We start from the raw sequence: 23,823 nt of genomic DNA, 5'->3' as shown, positions 1-23,823 counted from the left end.
TATTTGAAATGTTTTCCTCTTGTTATGATGACCAGTTTGCAAATTCAGGCCAAGCTGATCAGCCACTGGCATGGGTGGAGACTTAGTAAAGAAGTTTCCACAGTTACCATGGAGTGGCAAGTCCTCATGCTCTTAGCGTCCTCCACTTGGACCACTACTTAAGTATCTGTCTGAATATGCTGGGCTTGGAATCTTCAGTCTTAACTTTGCTGCTAGCTGTGTTGACTTTTGCAAAATTTATCAACCTCACTGTGCCTCATTTTTCATGCCTACCAAAATGAGACACCATTGCCACTCTCCTAAAGTCTGCCATAAGAAATGACCAAGTGGAAGTTTCTTCTAAGTACAGAGCAGCATACAAATTCTTCATAATGATAAAGGTATTAATAATAATCATTGCTGCTTCAAATGTTATAGAATTTTTAATTCGGCTTCAAATTTTAGAATTTTGTTTTATTTCATTTTACTTTTTTTTTTACTTTCTACTTTGAAATAATTTCAAATTTACAGAAAAGGAGCAAGAATAGTCAAAAGAACTCCTCTAATTAGACTCATCAGTGCTGGGTATTTTGCTATATTTGCTTTATCATTCTCTCTTCATGTTCAGTTTTTTTTTTTTTCTGAAACATTTGAGAGTAGGTTAGTGAAGTGAAGTCGCTCAGTTGTGTCCGACTCTTTGCGACCCCATGGACACCAGGCTCCTCCATCCATGGGGTTTTCTAGGCAAGAGTACTGGAGTGGGTTGTCTTTTCCTTCTCCAGGGAATTTCCCAACCCAGGGATCGAACCCAGGTCTCCCGCATTGTAGACAGACGCTTTACCATCTGAGCCACCAGGGAAGTCCAAGTAGGTTACAAATATCATAAAACTTCGGGGTATATTTGCTAAGAACAAAAATATTCCCTCTCATAGTGTGTTGATACAATAATTTAAACTGCTTTAATTCCACATTATCATTTCATTTTGTACAAGCTCCATTCAGTTTGTGGGATCTCAGTTCCCCAAGCAGGGATTGAACCCTGGCCCCTGACAGTGAAAACCAAGAGTCCAAACCACTGGACCACCAGGGAATTCCCCACATTGTAATTTTTGATAGCAATGCCCCAGCCCCACCACAGGGTGCTGTCCAGTATAACAAAGTGAATTTAGTTGTCATGTACAGTTAGTTACATTTTAATTACTGTCTTATTGTGCTTTGATTATGAAAATAATATATGCCCAGGGTAAAAAATTTCAGACAGTGAAGAGTAAAATGACACAGTTACCTTCTGAGGTTTTAGTAAAAGGGCTGCGATCTCCGAGGTGACCACATTAACAATAGTAGTTATGTCATCTTTGAAACGGTCAGAAAAACGAGTCCTCCGAAAATTGTCCCGCTTGTCCATGTTGTGTACATACTGGGCCATGCTTTTCACCTACAGGGAAGATGGGGGAAATGTCAACATGGAAACTGGTGACCTGCTTGTACACTATGGAAAAAGGGAAAAGCCTGGAAGAAAAACTCATTAACAATGGACTTTCTAACACTTTATCTGCGCTGGTGGTTGGTTGCCCATGCAGGCTCTGGTCTGAAGATTGCTCCTGACACCCTGATGGTTGCCATGGCAGCAGGAGGTGGGAAGGGTGCCCTCTCCCTGACCCCAAGTCAGGGGCTCCCTTCTTGATGCTGTCAAAGCCAGGGAGCTTAATTCTTCAGCTGCAGTGTCGCAAGACTCCCCTTCTCTCAGCTGGGAAGGCAGGCCTGGACGGCACCCCGCCCCCCATGACCACTGCAGCACCGTCCTGTCACGGCACACAACTTTACAGGAGAAGGAACTGTTTAGGAGACTGTTTTTGATGCAAACCGAAGTCATTTCTGTCTCTGAAACTACAGTGAGAAGAGAGAAATGTCCCTCTTATGTCAGCTTCAAGTAGAACGGAAGAAGAGTTTTTCCAAACACAATTCTATAGTATGCAGGCTGGAAACTTAACCACTATTTGGAACTTTGTCTCTAGGAGAAATTATGTTGTGAGTTTTATAAAACTAGCTTGCTAAATATACATATATAAATATGTATATAATTCTATATTTAAAATACATATTTAATGTATATGTAGTTTAAATAAAAACCTATTTATCAATCAGTGATAGCCTACATTATGACTAGGACAACACCAGCTCAATGCCTACTACAATTTTAAATCAACATCATGCTTATTTTTTTGGACTTCTTCCTGGGCCAGGAGATTCCTGGGTCAATACAGTTTCTTTGATAGAGTCTGAGGTTGTATCCTGTCCTTGTTGGAAACTCTCAGACCTGTCAGAAACAGTTGGATGGGAAAGGCTGGGAGATGGTATGGTTGGGTGTCTATCCCTTCTATAAATGTGTCCATGATAGTCGGAGAGACACTGCAAAAAGAAATGGTCCTGGAACGTTAAACTGCCCACACTTGCCTCAAGGTGACCCCCTAGGTCAGGACTGGAAGGAGAGGGGACAAAGACAGTGTATGGGAAAATGACTTTCACTCCTAAGAGCGCTGGGCTTCCCTGGTGGCTCAGATGGTAAAGAACCTGCCTGCAGTGCAGGATACCTGGGTATGAACCTTGGGTTGGGAAGATCTCTTGGAGAAAGGAATGGTTAACCCACTCCAGTATTCTCATCTAGAGAATTCCATGGACAGAGGAGCCTGGTGGGCTACAGTCTATGGGGCTGCAGAGTTGGACATGACTGAATGATTAACACTTTCACCTTTCTAAGAGCTCTAATAGCAGATTTCTAAGAAGCCAGGGCTGGCAATTTTCTTTAGTACTGAGATAAACAGAGATTTAAGAAAAAGAAACTAACAACAAACAAAAACAAAGAAAAGGTAAACTACGAAGCAAAAGCATACACATAGGTAAATACGTTTTAAGACAATGCCATAGCCAGCTTGGGGAAGACCTAAAAATCTAAAATCCTAGAGCTCGGGGTAAGAACCCCAGTTTCTTTTCACAGTAGAGTCCTTTTTGTCTCAGGACACAGGGACGTGTCTGTACTGCACAGAGTCAAAAACCCTCAGTGGAGGGCCTGAATGAGATGTAGGAACTGGACCTGAGTTTTGTCCCACAAAGTACCTCTCTTGCTATGATCCTAACTAAGGACTGGGGAAGACAAGCCCCTTTGTTTGGGGCTACCTGCTCCTGATTCCCCACTGCCTAACCCACCCCAGTACTGGGTTTTTAGCACTCACTGTTGAGTTTGGCTCCTGCCTGCTGAGTTTGGCCATTCTACAACCAAATAGATAATCCTCACAATACCATACTTCCAACTAACGGCTTCCTGCCAGACTGTCAACTACTTGCCAACTACTGTGTCGTTTGCATCTCCAGAGAGAAACGCACATTAGAAATAGTAGTGGATTCTTGGTCATTATCTGTGGTGTGGGTTAAGGCAGGAAAATATTTTCCTCCATATGGGCCTCTGTGACCCATTCAAAGCAGGGATACTAAGAAACCCTTGGTGTAGACTCTGGGGTAAAGCGGTCACCATTTACCTGTGTCCCCAATGTCTGGCTCAGCAGTCTCTAGAAGCATGGGGATTTATTCATTAGCAACTGTGAAATCTGCCCAACGATTGTTTTCAACAGCTCTGATGATGCCAAAGTGAATGTTCATTAGCATGTGGGCATTAATATAACTAAAGGGTGTTAAATTGCCTAGGTAGTTGGCTAAACCCAAGGAGGCTGTAGTTCCTTTCTCTTTAGGCTTCTTGGGAAAACAGCTGTTTTGGTGTTGACACTTTTTCATGCATCTGTAAGGCAACTGCGTAAGCAATGTGTGGAGGACTGGGCACCCAGTCTGAATCCAAGATCAGCTTCCTTGCAAAGTCTGGCTGGGGCTGCGACTCTTCCATCTGCCTCCACCCTAGCTTCCAGCTCCTTTTCTCGCCCTTCTCTGTCTACCTCCGAGCCCTAGGAAGCTGATCTCTACAGACTACATCATTCAGGATGCCTTGAACTTGGGCTTCCGGTTGGAGCTGGCCAATAGGAGGCACCGTCGGGACCAGTGGGCAGGAGAAGAGAATGGTCCAGGTACACACCCATCCCACTGTCCTCATCCCTGGGCAGCGTGCCTCTGGCAGTGGCAGTGTTTCTCTTTGATGTCAGCTCCTGTCATGCGGACTTGGTTCTCTGCCTTGGCTTTCTCTCGGCCTTGATTATACTGCTCCTTACCCCAGCTTCCGGCACCTCCTGCTCCCTGGGTGTCTCACCAACCCTCCTCTACTCCTGTAACCCTGCACATACCCTGGGCAAAGTCCCTTAATAAATGCTTTTCAGTTAACCCTTTTGAGCAATGCTGTACTGCCAGGACCCTGACAGACTTAGTTATAACCTACAGAGCCCTAGATAACTGGTGCCCTGGGAGATCTACATGTTGACCAACCCCCTCCAAGTGCTCATCTCAGCAGGACTTTCTTTCCAGCTTCTGATCTGTTTACCATAAGGGACTCCTAGAGGAAGGAATCCTATCAGCTTTAACTTTTGCTTTCTTTCCTGAGCCTACTGAGTCCTAATAAATAAATGTGCAAGATCAAAAGCAATTTTCAGCTTTTCCACGGTTCTCAGCTCCCTGCAGTTAGGGGGTTAGGGGCACTGAAGTGGGACTGACAAGGTTTGGTGGACCCACAAACTTCTCCTTACAGCCTTCAAACTTCCTCCAACCCCATCTGTAACTGGGGACAATGAAAAGCTCCTGTCTGGAGGTTGTCTGAGGATTCAACAAGGTAATGCTCACAAGGCTTACAATGGTGCCTGGCATGTACGTAGTTAGGGGCTCAACACATTTTAGAAGTTATTATTTTTCCTCCCTTGGGGATGCCAGCTGTTACTGGGACTATATGAAGGACAGTCATCATTCCATCTTCAGAGAATGCAAACTCGCTTCAGAAAGAGAGCTCTAAGATGTCACAAGGAGCCATTCAGGCCTAGCAAAGCTGAGTTCATCGCCACTGGGAATGGGATAGTAATTGCGGCATCACATTAAAGCTGACTTCAGAATACAAAGTTCTCACATGTTATTAACACGTTAGGCTAAGAAAATGTTTTGTAACTTTAAGCTTCCAAGGAGAAGCAAAATTGCAGAGGAACAGAACTTGAATTATAGCACTGTGGAACTGAGGCTCTGTCCCTCCCTGGCTGAGAGGGCTGGGCACACCCCAGCTTAGCCTTGGGGTCCTGTGTGTGCACTGATAATTGCTCATGATAAGCTTATAATTTACAACTATTAAATGAGATCTAAGAATGATTAAGTGACATGTGTGCATATGTGTGAGTAAATAACATGAAACTTTTTTTTGGCTTCACCATGAAGCTTGCAGGATCTTAATTCCCCAACTAGGCATTGAACCCAGGGCCACAACAGTGAAAGCTCGGAGTCCTGACCACTGGACTGCCAGGGAATTCCCAACATGAAGCATCTTTGAATTGAGATACTGCTTTCCTTTGGGACTCTCTTCTAAATGAAAAATCTTTTGGTCACTCAGTTGTGTCTGACTCTTTGTGACCCCATGGACTGCAGCCCACCAGGCTCCTCTGTCCATGGAATTCTCAGGCAAGAATACTGGAGCCATTCCCTTCTTCAGGCGATCTTCCCTTCTCCCAGGGATTCAACCTGGGTCTCCAGCATTGCATGCAGATTCTTTACCATCTGAGCCATCAGGGAGATTCTATAATATCAAAATGAGCTTTTGTTTCATGTCTTTCAAAATTTGCAGTATGGAAGATCAACTCAGTTGAAGATTATTTGTATGAATTATCTATAGATAGATTATGAGCTGAGTAAATCTTTATGGAGAAACTTGATGGTGCATGGGATGGGTACAAAGAAGCAGGATGTACTGGGCATGGAGTGGTGGTTTTGATTCTTTTCTTCCCTCAAGAGTTTATGGCCAGCCTTTTCCTGCCAAAGCACAAAGCTCATGTCTCACTGCTAATGCTGCTGCTTGCTCCAAGACTTGTGAGCTGCAGCCATCCACCTGAATCAGCTTGGCTTTTAGAATGCAAACTCCTGGTGCTAGCTGCACATAAAGACCCTTAGCTCTGTTCGGGCCTCACAGAGCAGAGGCAGTGTGGACCAGTGGATCTTCAGTGTGCTTGGAAGGCACTTGGGCAGACTCCTCGCTTGGAAGGCACTTGCACCATCAGCTCCCTGTTCCTCATTGCACTCAGTATTCTAGGGAGGGGTCCAGATCTGCGTGATTCTCATTAAGCACCCACAGGTGATTCTGCTGCAGGCATCTGGCATTGTGCTCTGAAAAGACATCTCTAGCAATACTTTTTTCCAGTGAGGGGTGAGAAATTGGTGGAACTCTAAGGCAGGGCAGTGATCCCACCTCTGGGAGCTAATGCCTGATGATCTGAAGTGGAGCTGATGTAATAATACTAGAAATAACATGCACAGTAAGTGTAATGCACTTGAATCATCCTGAAACCACCTCCCCTCACCCCTCCACAGAAAAACTGTCTTCCACAAAACTGGTCCCTGGTGCCAAAAAGGCCGGGGACTGCTGCTCTAGCGGATCTGAACCCTTGACGTGCTTCTGCTGCAGGGCCCTGACTTCTTTTCAACTCTACTGCACATTACTTCCCATTTCCTCAACAGTGTGTGCTTTCTTTTTGTTTCCTTTGACCTTCTTGTTCTCTAAGTCCTGTTCCATGTCCATAGAGAACACGTCTTGTTCTCTAAGTTCAGTATTGTCCTCTTTCACCTGGGCTTGAACTTACATAGATATAAATTATCCACTTAAAAACAGTGTCACAGAGAAAGAACATCCAGTCGATGTGAAGCTAACACTATTACTAAATTTCAATCCACTCTTTATCCTCCGGATTGTCTGTGTGTGTATCTTTGTGTAGTTAGTGTCTGTGTTTTCATACTTTTTCATTTAAGCTAATTTCACAATGCATCTCTATTTGCAAACATTGACAAAATGCTTATTCTTGTGGCTTTATGGTAAAATTCTTTCACTTCCAGTATAAAATAGGTATTACTATTATTCTCTTCATTTTTAAATTAAAGAGTATGTTATACCGTTTGATTTTCTGCTAAAGAACAGATAGAAGTTGCAGGTAAACATATCTCTAAGTTTCATTTTTCCCCTCAGTGAGTAGTAGTCGGTGCTTGTATGATGTCAAGTCATGTTCTGCATCTAAAGGTATAATAATGAAGAAGATAGACCCAAATCCTAGAAATCCAATAGGCAAGAGAGAAAAACAAATTGTGATAAGCACTAAGAAGGAAATAAAGAGAGTGTTTCAAAAGAGAGGAATAAAGTGGTAGACATATTAAGGTATGAGGAAGTTAGCAAAGGCCTCTAAAGAGGTGGTGACATTAAAGCTGAGACCTAAAGAGAAGACCCCCGCCCCCGACCTCCAAAGAGTGTATGTGTGCAGGAGATGGGGGAAATGAAAGGTAGGGAGTGGGGAGAGCATCTTAAAGAGGCTCTGAGACTGAAAAAGCCTCAGCATCTTCAAAGGACCAAACTGGAAACAATGTGGCTGAATGAGGGGGGGAGTGGTCTTAAGACAAGGTTAGAGATAAAGGGAAGCAGAATCATACAAGGGCTTTTTAGGCCATGAGAAAAATGTGTGCTTTATTTCCAGTACTCTGAAAATCAATGAAAGGTTTTAAAGAGGAAAGTGTCATTATCTGGTAACATTGAGTTGCCTTATACAGACTGGATGGGCAGAGGGCAAAAATGAGTATATGTGGGCAAAGAGGATGTGATTGCAGGCATGATGGAAGCTTGACCAGACGGGGAGTGGTAAAGATGGGGAGATGTGGCAGGTGTAGGTACATTTTCAAGGCAGAATCAGTAAAGTTTGGCGGAAGGTGGATGAAGGGGTAAGGGAGAGTTAACACTGAAAGAATGAGCCCAGGTTTTCTGCAGGAGCAACTCAGTAGAGAAGATGTCAGTTCCTACCACAGGGAACCTCACTGTCTGTCTAAATGCGCTGTTCGTGCCCTGTTGAGCACAGATATACACATGCAAGAATCTCACCAGAAGCTCAAAGAAGAACCAGGAGTACTTGAAGACTGTTTCTTTCACCATTCCAGTGCTGACCACCATCTGTAGGGCAAGCTCCTCATGGAAATGCTAGACAACAAACACAAAACATTACATGTATGTAATGACAGTCTGTATTAGGTGTTTTATTTGCCAACTTTTCTTTTTTACCAATTGTAATAGTCTGTTAGTTTTGATGCATTTGTCCCAGATGTCTTAGACCACAGTGGATGGTAAAATCAATGCTGAAATAATCTGAGACTGGAGGGTATCTTAAGCAGGCAGAAGGCTGGTGGTGGTACTATACTGGAGAGCTGGACTAGAAGGAATGGCCTCATCTGGAAAACGAAGCTTCTACGGGGGAAGCATTCATGGGCAGCAGTTGGAACTGGGACTGTCTGTTATCTTCCTCCCAGGTTCCACTGTAAACCCTCTGTGTGACCATGTGTAAAGCATTCCTCTCCTAACCCTGAGTTTTCTCATATATAAACTCGATTGGTAGCAATGGTTCTCGGACTTGAACGTGCATCAGAATCCCTTGGAGGGCTTGCTAAGGAACAGATTGCTGAGCCCACCTCCAGCATTTCAGATTCAGCAGGTCTGGAATGGGGCCTGAGGTTATGTGCTGGGAACCTTGATTAGAGAAACACTGTCAAGATGGTAACTCCACTCCTTCCAGAGAGAACAATTTTTGTTTTTATAATCCGTCTATGGCTTTGTGAGAGATGAGATGAATTCGGTTTATGAGTAGTGGTGGTGAAGTGACTGAGTCATGTCCGACTTGTGACCCCATGGACTGTAGCCCACCAGCCTCCTCTGTCCATGAGATTCTCCAGGCAAGAACACTGGAGTGGGTTGCCATTTCCTTCTCCAGGGGATCTTCCTGACCCAGGAATTGAACCTGGGTCTCCTGCACTGCAGGCGGAGCTACAAGGGAAGTCTTATTAGTAGAGCATCTGTGTTAAAAGGTATAGCGGTAGCAGCTTGAACTCTCTCGGTTTCTAAACTTCTGTGTCCCAGGGTCTGATGCTCCACTTTCTGTCTACACTTCTCACCGAGGCATGAGACTGCTCATCTGACTGCAAATGTAGCAGTGACTTTTTACACCTTTTGCATCTTCCCTACTTCCTAGTTTATCTGGATACTTGTTAATACTCTTGACAACAGCTTTGATGTTGAACAAGGTAAACAGTAAAGGTGAGACAACCAACCCATGTCAGTTTGCCTGTCATTTCACTAAGCCACAAATGTTTCCAGGCCATCAAGCCATCAGTCACTATGATGGAGCAGACAGTGCATCCTGAAGGGAACTCAGGGTGGAGAAAGACAAGATACTGACTCTAGATAGTAAAGGTGCATATCTAAGGAATAATTTCAATGAGCCCAGATTTTTTTATCTTCCCATATACAGAAAAACAATAAAATCATTAACTCAAGGTGTCTGGTTTTTGTGAACATCTTTTGATGTGCAACTACATGTTTTTGGTTTTTTTTCCAGTAAAACCTCATATAAATCCTGGCTCTTTCATTGACTCTTTCTTTGAAATAGTCCCTCAGAGATAACTGAGAGACTTTTCCAGGGTACAGCCCTCAATAACATCCCCCAATGAAACATAACTCTCAAATTTTAGGTTGTGCATTTTTTTTACCGGTCAACACTGTCCTGGCCTTAAAACGGAAAGCCCTGCATCCCAGGGACCCCCTAAGACCCAAGAAAACTGGGATAGCTGGTTACTCTAACTGATGGCAAAAATGACATCTGAGCATTTTCTGTGGATTTCATCTTACAACCATAAAATGTAGAATAAATACAGATGAACTCATTTTTTTATTACTCAGTCGGTAAGAAAGCTGAAACTACTTGAATACCCTAATATCACATCCTAGGGTAATGGCGTATGTGAAAATAAAGTCAACACTCAAAGTAAAAATTGATTAGAGCAAAGCTTACCCTTGATAAACCTTTAAATTACCCACACTGTATGGCAGGTATGCAACACAATTTACTGATTCTTAAGTACAGTAAAATTGAAGAGTTATTCAGATAAACTAAAAGGAGACAAACAGAAAGTTCTCTGTGCAGATGTCTGGGTATTTGAACTAGTGACATCCCTGGATGATTAACGGGGACAAACGGAGAATGCTAAAGTGTTTCTGCTTGTCATTGGTCCCACTTCATTCTGTTGAGTGAGTCAAACCTTTACAATTTTAATATATATGAAAACATGTGAGACTTCAGGGAAGTTCCTCCTCTTGGGAGAGATGCAGGGCTGCATGTTAATCTAGCAGGTGGTCTAAGCTCGCCTGTGATGTAACTTGGCTATACCCGGATCTTCCCATTGTAAGAAAGAGACGCTCCACGAGCTTAAAAGGTAACTGCTGGAAAATAGGTCAGTTTGACCACCAGAGTCTTATGGCAAGAGGAGATTAGAGGACGATAAGCTGCTTCTTAAAGTAATTTATGTTGCTTATCAGGCAACATTATTACAAGAACACCTTGCTCTGGAGGTTACAGAAAATAGCCAAGCAGCTAAACCCTGTTTGCTGAGCAACTAAGGAGACACACTGGCTAGACCTCCCCCTGAAATGAAATGATTCTCTTCTGGTCATTGAAATGGCCAGAAACAAAATCAAAACAAATTAATTGCTCCTAGAAGAAATCAGGCCCTGCCTGAAGAAAACAGGTGTAGGCAAATCATGGTCCTTAAGAAGGAAAATAGTGCTTGTAACCAGTCCCCGCAAAGCCCAAAGCTAAGATTTAGAGTAAGTGACATCTTTATTTTCAACACTTCATACATCTTCTTTCACTTCTTCTTACAATTAATTCCTGGTACCTCCTTCCAGACAAGCGGGGCCCAGATTTGTGCCAAGTCTGCAGCATCGGACCTTCCAGGGCCTCCCCATGCCTGATCTTTCCCTCACCGAGGCCAAAGTGAGCTGTGCTGAGGTTCATTCCCTTGGGGCCTGTTGAATACACATATTTCCCTGTTAGCCTCTGCAAAGAGTTTCCCATATTAGACTTCCAATCAGCATATTTACATTTTTATAAGGGTCTTGAAAGACACTCAAGACATTAACTTAAGTAGTGACTAAATTGGTGACACCCTTGGATATCAGGCAGAGGTGAAAACTTGGGGCAGACAGGTTTTTTTTTTTTATTCCCCATCCTTAGATCACACAACGTGTGACAACCGAAGAATTCTATTAACGTAAAGAGACCTGGTGAGCAGTTTAACACCTTGTCAAGTCTCTGAATTCATACGTAAGGCTGATTAGAAAGAATTACAACGAAGCTTTTCATGTCTGATACAGTATTGAAATGCTGTATGTTCAGTTGTGTCTCATTCTTTGTGACTCTATGGACTACAGCCTGCCAGGCTCCTCTGTCCATGGGATTTTCCCAGGAAGAATACTGGAGTGGACTGCCACTGAAATAAATGATACCTAGTTACTGCCTTCACTGTGTTGAGGATGAATTGTCTCCAGTTCTCCTTTTACTAAAAAAGAAGCTAACACAGTATGGTTCCCGGACTAGCATCAGCTGGGAACTTGTCAAAAATGTAAACCCTTGGACCCTACTTTCAGTTCAGTTCAGTCGCTCAGTCATGTCCGACTCTTTGTGACCCCACGCACGCCAAGCCTCCCTGTCCATCACCAACTCCTGGAGTTCACTCAAACTCATGTCCATCAAGTCGGTGATGCCATCCAGCCATCTCATCCTCTGTCGTCCCCTTCTCCTCCTGCCCCCAATCCCTCAGGGCATCAGAGTCTTTTCCAATGAGTCAACTCTTCACGTGAGGTGACCAAAGTATTGCAGTTTCAGCTTTAGCATCAGTCCTTCCAAAGAACACCCAGGACTGATCTCCTTTAGGATGGACTGGTTGGATCTCCTTGCAGTCCAAGGGACTTTCAAGAGTCTTCTCCAACACCACAGTTCAAAAGCATCAATTCTTCAGCACTCAGCTTTCCTCACAGTCCAACTCTCACATCCATACATGACTACTGGAAAAACCATAGCCTTGACTAGACGGACCTTTGTTGGCAAAGTAATGTCTCTGCTTTTGAATATACTATCTAGGTTGGTCATAACTTTCCTTCCAAGGAGTTAGCATCTTTTAATTTCATGGCTGCAATCACCATCTGCAGTGATTTTGGACCCTACTTTAGATCTACTGAATCAGAAACTCTAGGGGCCAGCAGTCAGTTTTAACAAATCACCCAAGTACTTCTGATGCACAGTAAGTTGGAGAACCACTGAGTTAGGAGGTAACTGGGTGGTCAAAATATGGGGGATCTGGAACAGGGCTGCCAAAGTGTGTGTGTGCGTGTGTGTGTGTGTGTATGTGTTTGGTGTGTACATTAGAAGGGTGGGAACAAGGAAGGAGAGTACTATTTTTAATAACAGTGAGAAGGTGGGCAACATATTCTCACATGGCCCTGTTCGGTACCTTTTTGCTGACTGGCCTGGGGGCTGTTGTTGAACTTGGAGCATCACTGTTGCTGGAGCAATAGTAAGACATCCGGTTGCAACTTCGATCAGCAATCTGAAATACACGAACCATGACTCCACAGTCAACCCACAGTGGTCCCCAGAGAGATGAGCCAATGGCCTGGAAATCAGCTTTGAATTCATTGTTAATGTATTTTTTTTCTGGTTACAAAGGTAAAACAATTGCCAAAAGTAAACATAAAACAAAGCAAATAAGGTAAAATATACCTAATTCTACTTGCTCCTGAGATATTCACTGTTAGCTGGTATGGAGCCACCTAGAGTCACATCCTAGTTAAGAAACAGTCCCTTCAACTAAGTCTCTGACTTAACTGGAAGAGAAGGGGAAAAATATGTGTGGGAACAGTGCCTCTCTGTGGGTTAACATGGTACTGTTCCCAGTCTCCTCGACACTATTTAATAATTTGTCAAAAAAAAAAAAAACAAACTTCTGAAAGAAAGATGAGGCTTGATTCTTCTAGACAAAATTTTCTCCCCTCACTACCAAATAATTTAAAAATTGTTAACCCAGTCCACAGAGAATTAAAAATCTTCACTTTCATTAAAGGAAACTGTAAAAACCAAATCTGTCAGTAATAGCTGCTATCCACTTCTCCCCTAGGCAATCTGAAATGATATTGCCTAAAGGGAACTTAGATGGGAAACTGAACCATGGTGTGCTGGCCAATGCTTAACAACCAGCTCTCAGAGGGGAGGGGCTGATCTGTAGAATCTGCCAATTTCTGTGCTGTGAATGCTTCCGTCATGCCTGATTTCAAGTTAACATGACATTACTGAATACGGTGTTGGGAAGAGATATGCAGTAGCAAACCCACCATATAGTATTTCCACTGCACAGAAACAACAGACTTAAATAACCTCGAAAATACAGACAACAATAAAATATAGTAAAATACTTATGAAGGGATGAGATTTGAGTACTCCCTTGTAAAAATGGAATAATTTTAGATTTATGGACAAGTTGCAGATGTTGCACAGAAAGTTCTTGGATATTCTTCGCTAAATTCCTCTTATGTTATATCTTACATAACTACTGTATATTTGTCAAAATTAAGAGATTAGCATTGCACATTAACTGTTAACTAAACCATAGGCTTTATTCAAATTTCACCAGTTTTCCACCTGTGTCCTGTTCTGCTCCAGGAGACCACAGTGCATTTAGATAACCTTTGTTTTTCATATAACTTATGTGTTAATTGATATAATTTAACTTTTAAAAAATGTCTGTGTTTAACAACTGGTTCAGAAAATTCCTGGAAATTTAACAATTAGTTCTCAGAAATCGTTATGAACCAGCTCCAGCACATCCTTGCATTTATTCGGTATATAAAAAAGGGTGTTTCACAGAATTTCATAAGATATAACCTATATATCATCAGAATCTCTAGGAGTGGATCTATAGATGATTCTTATATTCACCCAGGGTTCAGAACCTCTGTAGAAACAAGGAAAATCAGGTTCAGGGCAGGAACAGACTTGCCCATGACCACAGGCTGGAGTGCGATCAGATCAAGAAGACCCAACCCTAGTCTCCAGATTTTCTGTCTCACAACATACTGTCTCAAGTGGGTGTCTCAAGGGAAATGATGTCAAAACCTAAAGAGTCTGATTTATCTTCATCAGAGAAAATGACTTTATTCTAAAAGATTAGCCACCCTGAGGTCACAGAAAACTGCAAAGAAAATGAGATTAAGAATTCATGGCAGTTTTGTACATACATGAAAACCCACTGAATTATACATTTTAACGTGGTGAATTTTTTAGTATGTGAATTGTATCACAATTAAAACAAATTTCAAATGAGAGGCATTCTACAAAATACCTGACCAGTATGCCTCGAAACTGTCAAAGTCCTCAAAAACAAGGAAAATCTAAGAAAGCGTCATAACCTAAAGGAGCTAAGGAGGCATCACTACAAAATATAATGTGGTATCCTGGGTGGGACAGGATAGAATAGAAACAATACATTCAGGAAAAATGGAGAATATCTGAATAAAATATAAACTTTAGTTAATAACATGTTACATTTGGTTCATTAATTGTGACAAATGTGCTATTTTAATGTAAAATATTAACAACCGGAAAACTATTGAACACATAAAAATTTTCAGTTATATACAGATGTAATTCTATACATCCAAAACTTTTATAAAATAAAAAGTTTATGAAAAAAATGAAGAATTTATGAAAGGAAAACAATCTAGGGCAAGTCACCAACCCTCTCAGGATCTCAATTTTTGTTTATCAAACTTGGCTTTGATCTTTGGGGTTCTTACATGGGATAATCAATCTATGGATGTCAAAATCTAAAAGGCAGGTATTAAAAAGTAATACAAAACAAAATTTAAAAAAAAAACACAACCCTTTCTAGGCATCAAAAACAGTTAAAGCTAATTTTTCCCCTGAAAATAAAACTCAAGGTATTCACAGATGCCATGGGGCTAAACCAGCTATGCTCAAGAAACTTCCCACCAAAGTTCACTAACTCTGCTCAGACCCTCAAATGCCAGTCTTGCCTCTACATCTTTCAGAACGGTCTCATTGATTTCGAAATACAAGAATTTTAATAACTTGAAAGTTGTGCATTTGACTGAGACAGTAGGCAGCAGGGGTAGCTGAGTTTGTGTTGTCTCTCCAAGTGTTAGTGAGAAGTTAAATAGCCCATGTCTCAGTCCAGGGCTTGACACCTGCCTTACCTTTGAAGACATGATGTTCTTAACTTCCTCATCTGCTGCACAGTGTGGCCCTGTGAGGTCTGGGTTACTGCTGCTCATCACCCGGGCCTGCAGCAGCTTCGAACTCACAGCTGCAGCAGATGTGCGTCCATACGTGTGGTAGCGAGGGTCCGGGAGGACAGTGGGGCCACCTGCAACCCACCAGGTACAGACATGTCAACAGAAAGGGATCAGAGTCACTTACTGGATTTGAGAAGGAACCAAGGAGGGATGGGGTAGATAGCAGAGCAGACACGCAACAGATTAGGTCTTGGAATTAGGGTCTTATTAGCAAGTGCCTAAGGGAGACAATTTTGGGGGGAAAGATAGGGTGTAAGGCAGTAGGGAGAGGTAAGGACTGTGGTAAACTGCAAGCACATGTCTCATCCAAAGACAAGGGCTGCTCCTCAGCTGCTCCTCAGCTCTAGCTTATTATTTTTCAAGACAAGCTGGAAATGTGGGTATTTTTATTTATTAATATTTAAATGATGACAGATTTATAAGTCTTGCATTCCTGAGATTTGAGAACCCTCTGAGCCTTATAAGAATATGAATACACTATATATAGCAAGGTGTTTTGCCTTTAAGTATTTATATATGTTCAAAGGTGATTAGTTAAGTCTGTGAATATTACAAGTATTTTAAAAAACATTTGAAATTATAGGTTTACTTGAAATGAGGCTACATGGACTAATAAACACGCCAAGTTCCTTTGTTAGGGCCTGGAATTTTGTTAACTGATTGAAGCTACTTTTTATATCATGCTGACCAGATGTTCTGGTTGAGTGGAGAAATGAATTATTATTTCAGTTTAGTTTGGGAGGAAATGAGAAAAAGGATTTATTTTTTCCTAATGTAATGTTTAGGAGCCACTGCTTACCACTGCTATCAAAGACATATTTTTTCCTTATCATTATTCTCCTAGAATCTTAGGCATCTGCTGTTACTTCCCCAGCTCTTACAAAAAGAGATTCTCAGCTGAATTAGAAATTATCAACTGGGTAAAGATCAGTGACGGATTATCAAACAAGCAGAAAACAGTAAGTGCTCAGAGTACAAAAAAAGAAGAAGGCTGATGGAAAGCAAGACAGAAAAATCTAGAAATAACCTTTCAATTTCAACATTCATGTAAGTTTTTCTCACTCTGAAAAATAAAATTTAACTTCCGGGCTTTTACTTTTATTTTGAATTCTGTAGCAGTGGGGCGGGGGTGAGGGTGCCCTGCCCACCAGACTCCCACGCGCGCTCGGGCGTGACGGTACCTGACTTGGGCATGTCTCTCTGCGGCTCCGGCAGGCGGAAGACGTAGTGCACGTAAGAGGCCAGCAGGCAGTTTCTCCCGTGCTGGTCCTTGCCCAGGCCCTTGCTATTGTGCAGACTGTTGGCGGTGACCACCACGGACTCGAAGGCAAACTGAGAGAAGTTGGCTGAGGAACCGAGAGAAAAATGGGTGGCCCCACAGTGGATCCTTAATGAACTTGAGGTGGAACATTCTTTGGGGGCAGTGACAAGGAGTCCTGGCTACTGACCAGCTGAACCAGGCCAGTCAAGATGGTGGCCAGGGGCAGGGTGAGCTGTTTTAGTAAATTCCAGTGTGCGGCTCTGCTACGGCAAAGGACTTCACATCTCTCCTTCTGCCAGTGCTGTGGTTTTTCAGGACAAAGATGTGAGCATGCCCAGATGGCCTTCCCTCTGGAAACCATGCTGTAAATGGCTGCTACTCAGGGGGGACTGCTTTGACATCACCAGTATCATCTAGGATCCTGTTAGAAGTGCAGAATCTCAGGCACCAGCCCAGACCTACTGAGTCAGAATCTGCATTTTAACAAGATGCTCAGGTCGTTCTTTTGCACACTCTGCTTCGAGATGGGCTGTTGCTCAACACAGACTCTTGGTGCACAGATTAACCTAAAAACTTCTGTGTGTTATGTCAGTCCCTGGTCCTGTACAAACGATGCTTCACCGTATAGGCTCTGTGTTTAGGAGCTCAAGCCCTCCACAATTTGGCTCCACCCTACTTATTTCACTTGGTACCCTCTCCTGTTCAAATTCAACTTCCTTACAATAAGGCAGCCTTTATACTGTCCCCATCGCGTCTGCATCTCACTTCTGCAATTTTGCTCATGCTGTTGTCCTCACTTAGAAAGCCCACGCTGCTCCCACCAACTAAATCATGCCTACTCTTCAAAGCCTGGCACACTCCCATCTCCTCAAGGAAGCCTCTGACTCCACTCAGTCCTGGGATTAACTGACACCATATCACAAGGTTCTTAGGCTATGTCCAGTGGTCAACTCTGTCTCTCCAATAGGCTGGAAGCCTTTCTAGGGCCCAGTGCATTTCTCCTACTTTGTTGTCTCGCCACTATGCCTTCTGTTATGCCTGACACAGATAAGTTCTGAATAATACTTTGAGAATAAGCGCCTCCAACCATTCTGCCTGTTCCAACACCCCAGAGTTCAAAATGTGTGTATGAATGTTTTGTCTAGCAGCTGGGGATGGCCTACCAAGAAGCATACCAAACATGTGGGGGAGGAAAGTAGAAAGAAATCCAGGGAAGGAAGAGATGGCCACTCCGCAGGGTTCTAGCTGGAGAGGCACCAGCTACATATATGAGAAGTTACCTGACAACACAGGATGCCTTGTCTGTGCAGGTACAGAAAATGTCCTCCAGGATACAATATACCCAGGGATTCAGAGGTCATACTCTTCCCTAGCTCTGAAAGTTCCCCCTATGTCCCAGGCTACACGTTCATTACTCCCTCCCCACCAACTTACTCCTATTATATGGCCCAGTAGTGTTATTTCCTTCTTTAATGACACTCCCAGAAAAGTGTATTTTGATACTTTTTTCTGAACGACTTTTTTTGGTGAACCAGACACTCTGGTTCTCTGCTTTTGCCAATCTCATCTCATCTCACTGTTTTCATTTGGGCTTCTTTCCTTCTATCCCTCCTTTAAAGCCATCCTAAACAGAGTCTTCTTGGGGGCTCCTTCTGCCTCCCAAATGGATATTCACCATCCTCCCAACAATATTTAGCTGTGTTCCTTTGAGGACTTGCGTCCTGTGCTGCTGCTCTTTGCTATATTTTATTGTAAGTCCTATTGATTATTATTGCAAAACCTACAACTCTAAGCACAGTACTGGCAGCATGGAGGATACCCAAAGGTAACTGCTAAGCTGGAAAACACAAAATAATACAAGCCCTGCTGAAAACAGTGGCAAGCAAAGATGCCTACAGAAGCCAGTCTATTTCTGAAGAAGTTAGAAAAGCCACTGGACCCAGGCACTACATCATGTTATTTCCAAAGGAAGTCTTATACATCGTATTTAGGGTTCATTTGTTAAAAGTAAACATTTAAGATGGGCAGTTGTCATGGCTGAGGGGAGGGGAGAATGAGGTGACTGCTCAGGAGTATGGGGTTTCATCTGAGGCTGATGAAAATGGTCTGGAATTAGGTCTTGGTGATAGTTGCATTACCTAGTGAATATACTAAAAACCAGTGAATTGTGCACTGTAGTGAATTTTATGGTATGACATTATATCTCAATAAAAAATGGATCACACCACACTGAATTTCAGTTTACAGTGTTCCTTTACTTCCATTTAATCTGTTATCTTATTTCTTTAAAACACTGGATTCCCCTGTTGTCAAATCAGCAAAAATATTTCAGAGGTAAAAGGAATCCATCCATTACTGTGGGTGTGCTCAGCTGTTGATTCTTTGTGACCCCATGGACTGTAGCCTGCCAGGCTCCTCTGTCCAGGGGATTTCCCAGGCAAGAATACTGGAGTCAGTAGCCATCCCCTCCTTCAGGGGATCTTCCCAAACCAGGGACTGAGCCTGAGTCTCCAGCATCTCCTGCACGGCAGGCAAATTCTTCACTGATGAGCCATCGGGGACGCCCCATCAATTACTAAGCATGGAATTTAAAGGACGGCCTTCAGTCATTCAGCACATGTTTTTTTAAGGTATATTTAAGCATCCTATATTAATGTTTCTTTTTTCAAACACCCAGGAGTCTCAAAAAAAACATCAGTGGACTTGGTCTCCTCTGGACTCACAGCCTCGATAGACGCCATTGGCCCTGCTCCCATGTTTTTAACATAAGGCACTGCCTGTCTCCTCCCAGTCCCCCAAGGCCTCCTACCTGGCTGACCAGCGATGACCATGGGCTGCACAAACAGCTGGAAGAGCTTGTCCAGCACCAGATGCAGGAAGAGCACAAGGGGCTCTAGGCGGGAGGAGTTTAGGCAGATGATGCTGAGCTTCAGCTCGTGTTCCAACGCCGACTCAGTGATCTTCTGCTCCAGCACACGGATGGGGAAGGTCACCTGGCTCTCCAGGGAGTGGCAGAGGGTGAAGAACTTCTCCAGATGGTTGTCCTGGGAAGGCAGATGGCAGGCCTCATGGGTCTCATCCCATCAACCCTCACTGGTGGATTCATAAACACAATCAAATAGCGACTTCTAGGAAGAACCTCTTATCTAGTGTTTCAGAGCAGAGGGTCTAAGACATGGATGTTTCAGACCCAGGTTATGACTTTCTTCACAGAGTGGCGTGCACAACATAGATCCTCTCAATAATTATTAACTGAAGAAACATTAATTTGTACTCTGACCTGTTTATAGGCAAGGGCAAATACACTGGGCAGACACAATGCCAAAAGAAGGGCCTACGCTGATGCAGAACTCAGTCAGTGGCAGGAAAAGAAGGGAAAGTAGAACTGAAAAAAATGCTGGAGGAAAAATGGCAGAGTTAGAGACAGAAACATCTGACAGTGCAGGCCCCAGGCTGCTTCAACATTTTTATAAGGTCTTTCTTTCTTTCAACATTAAATCAAACCTAACAGGTTTTCAATTTCCCACACAGAACTAAAAGGTCTTTTTTTTTTTGGTTTTATCCGTGCACAAAGCTTTTCATTGATCTTTCATTGACCTGTCCTTAGGAGTCTCTCTGCTGCACCCCATCTTCATTATTAGCCTTTTGCTCTGATTTAAACTTGACCTTGATGTTCCTTACCTGGGTGTGAACAGAAGAAACAGCTTGCACTTCAATATTGAATACTCCCTTATGTCCTTCAGCCCATTTAATGGGAGGATTCTGTGAAGGGACTTTCTGTATTAAAAGGGAAAAATAAAAGCAATTCAATTCCCTTTTCTCATTACTAACAAAGACAATAAAGTGACTTGGCAGTAGATATCGGGGTTATACAAATATAAAAATCCCTGGAAAACACAACCTGGTCTTAGAGTTAAGAGCCCTGGATTCAAGTTCAGTTCTATACCAAACTAATTATTTTTATTTTGACAGGTCAGTGAGACTCCCTGGGACTTTGTTTTCTCATGCTGAAAGAAGGGGTTTGAAGTGAGTGATCTGTCAAATTTAAGCTTCCATCCAGCAGATGGTAATCCTGATTCTAAGAATTAAAGTAATATCCTAATGATTTCTGCATTAATCAGGACCATGCCAGAACAAAGTGTAGAACACCTTTAAAAGGCATGAAATTTTAATGTTTTTGAGTGACTGCAGTTTTGTTCCCTTTTAACAAAATGTATCTGAGTAGCAGTCCTTCTAGGCTCCTGCTTTAATTACTCAAAATGACTTTTTATTCCATTTATATGCCAATAGTCCTGCAGTCCTCAGAGACCATTTCTTGCCTTGAAACCCTGAGGGAACTGTCATCTTACATCACTGAGGGAAGAGGGCCCACGCTCACCCAGCTACATGAGTGCGGGTTTTGTGTCTCTTGCATTTTAACGAAAGGGTGCGTGCCGTACTGGCAAGGGTAGGACGTATACATGGGTTGGGGACCTTTGGACCCATCTCAGAGACAGTCACAAACTGTGGCCCAAAGCCTGATGCAGCCCACAGACAAGTGCTGTTTGGCCCAGTGTTTAGTTGCCAAACATCTGAAAATCAGACAAATTCACATAAAAGCCTGCTTTTCTAACATCTTTTGAGAACTGGAAGATATGAAGACATTGGTCTTGCATCCCAGCATGGCACTGATCTGAAGAGCAGAGGGACCTTGAATGGGAAGACAGTCTTCAGCGTGAACAAATTCCACCAGGACCTGGCATTCATTAAAGAGTCTGACTCCTGCGGACACTGGAGTTTGCAGTAAGCTAAAGCAATACAGGGGCTTCCCAGGTGGCTCAGTGGCAAAGAATCTGTCTGCCAACGCAGGGGACATGGGTTCAATCCCTGTAAAGGGAAATGGCAACCCACTCTGGTATTCTTGCCTGGGAAATCCAATGGACAGAGGAGATTGGTGGGCTACAGTTCACAGGGTTGCAAAAGAGTCAGACATGACTTGGCGACTAAACAACGAAAACAAAAAGCAAAACTCACCATTAAAAATATAATATGAGCCATCAATGTCACTTAAAGTTTTCTAGTAGCCAAATTTTAAAATATACTTAATGTGATTATAATTTTAATACTAGTATCACTGAACCCAATACAGCCTAAAGATTATGGTTTCAACATGTAATCAATATACAGAATGATGGATGAGATATTATACATTCTTTTTCTGTTACTAAGTCTCTGAAACCTAGTTTGTATTTTTATATTTATAGCACATCTCAATTTGGACAAATCACATTTTGAAACGCCTCATGCGGCTAGTAGCAACTATACTGGACAGTGCAGGTCTAAAGGATATTAGGAGACGCTGAGGGCATATTGATAAAGATAGCTTAGGGCAAGTAGGGAAAAGAACTAATATTTACTTAAGCATTGCTTGATATCCATCATCTCACTTAATGTTCAGAGCAACTGTGTAGGCAGATATGGGCTAGATTTCATCTTTGAACCTCAGAGAGGGTAAGCAATTCACCCATGTTCACACTAGGGCATGGCAGAATCTGAGTTTTGGATAGAGATTTATCTGTCTCCAAATCCAGGTTTGTTTGGCATCATTAAAAAGATAATTGGGCATTCTAGGAAGTTAGAATATGCAGCTTGATGTTGAGAAGACGGTTTTGAGGACTTCAACAAGGGGCTGTATGTCCAAATCATAGAAAGCAATTAGGAAATGCCTGTGAATACATTCAGGTTGATCTTAGGTGGTATGAGACCAGTTTTGATCTAAAGCCGGAATATGCCTGTGGCCCAGAGCAAAGGAAGCTTCTCTCTCCAGGGGGAAAAAAAGGAAACATAAAATGTAATAGCCTGGGGATGGCTGCTGTGTAGTCAGAGTAGGGAAGAAAGTTGACTCTAAAATTTGGAACAAAATCCAAATTCCTGGGAAATTCTTCAACTTGAAATATGCAGGGAAAACAAAAGGGATGAAGAGGAACCTACAGATTAAGAGTCTTAAAAGACATATATGTTGACCATCACTCATTATTAGAGAAATGCAAATCAAAACCACAATGAGGTACCACTTTACACCAGTCAGAATGGCTGCGATCCAAAAATCTGCAAGCAATAAATGCTGGAGAGGGTGTGGAGAAAAGGGAACCCTCCTACACTGTTGGTGGGAATGCAAACTAGTACAGCCACTATGGAGAACAGTGTGGAGATTCCTTAAAAAATTGCAAATAGAACTACCTTATGACCCAGCAATCCCCCTGCTGGGCATACACACCGAGGAAACCAGAATTGAAAGAGACACATGTACCCCAATGTTCATCGCAGCACTGTTTATAATAGCCAGGACATGGAAACAACCTAGATGTCCATCAGCAGATGAATGGATAAGAAAGCTGTGGTACATATACACAATGGAGTATTACTCAGCCGTTAAAAAGAATTCATTTGAATCAGTTCTGATGAGATGGATGAAACTGGAGCCGATTATACAGAGTGAAGTAAGCCAGAAAGAAAAACACCAATACAGTATACTAACACATATATATGGAATTTAGGAAGATGGCAATGACGACCCTGTATGCAAGACAGGGAAAGAGACACAGAGGTGTATATGGACTTTTGGACTCAGAGGGAGAGGGAGAGGGTGGGATGATTTGGGAGAATGACATTCTAACATGTATACTATCATGTGAATTGAATCGCCAGTCTATGTCTGACGCAGGATGCAGCATGCTTGGGGCTGGTGCATGGGGATGACCCAGAGAGATGTTATGGGGAGGGAGGTGGGAGGGGGGTTCATGTTTGGGAATGCATGTAAGAATTAAAGATTTTAAAATTAAAAATAAATTAAAAAAAAAAAAAGACATATATGTTGACCAATAGCAATGTATGGAGTTTATTTGGATCCTGATACATAAACAAACAAACAACTGTTAAAAAAATGACATTAATGAGACAATTGGAAATTTGATCACTGACTGGATATTTGAGGATATTAATGAAATACTGTTAATTTTTAAGGTATGACAATGGTACTGTGATGGTTAAAAAAAAATCCCTTATCTTTTAAGGTAAAATACTGAAATATTTATACATGAAAGGAAATGATATCTGGTATTTGCTTCAAAATAATTCTTATTGATGTAAACCCACAGCAACCAGACTGAGAAGCACGAGAGCCGACGCTGGTGCAGGCAGAATGGAGCAGTCGCTGGGCTCCTACAAATGAGTGGACTGCGGCAGAGTGTGTGGG

At 42.5% G+C, this 23,823-nt stretch overlaps 1 protein-coding gene across 3 annotated transcripts in view; it reads right to left on the bottom strand.

The window, feature by feature from the left end:
• Positions 1 to 23,823, bottom strand: part of DOCK8 (dedicator of cytokinesis 8) — a 239,502-nt gene that overhangs the window by 58,727 nt on the left and 156,952 nt on the right. For all 3 annotated transcript variants that reach the window (XM_069576387.1, XM_069576389.1, XM_069576388.1), the window contains 7 exons: positions 20,271 to 20,366; positions 19,399 to 19,633; positions 16,510 to 16,674; positions 15,230 to 15,399; positions 12,472 to 12,567; positions 8,018 to 8,113; positions 1,265 to 1,414 (listed from right to left, as the gene is read on the bottom strand). In XM_069576387.1, the coding sequence (XP_069432488.1) occupies positions 1,265 to 1,414; positions 8,018 to 8,113; positions 12,472 to 12,567; positions 15,230 to 15,399; positions 16,510 to 16,674; positions 19,399 to 19,633; positions 20,271 to 20,366 (1,008 nt within the window). The remainder of the gene's footprint in view (positions 1 to 1,264; positions 1,415 to 8,017; positions 8,114 to 12,471; positions 12,568 to 15,229; positions 15,400 to 16,509; positions 16,675 to 19,398; positions 19,634 to 20,270; positions 20,367 to 23,823) is intronic.

This window comes from Ovis canadensis, chromosome 2 (genome assembly GCF_042477335.2).
Source record: "Ovis canadensis isolate MfBH-ARS-UI-01 breed Bighorn chromosome 2, ARS-UI_OviCan_v2, whole genome shotgun sequence".
Taxonomy (NCBI): domain Eukaryota; kingdom Metazoa; phylum Chordata; class Mammalia; order Artiodactyla; family Bovidae; genus Ovis; species Ovis canadensis.
This window is presented reverse-complemented; position numbering and strand designations above follow the sequence as displayed.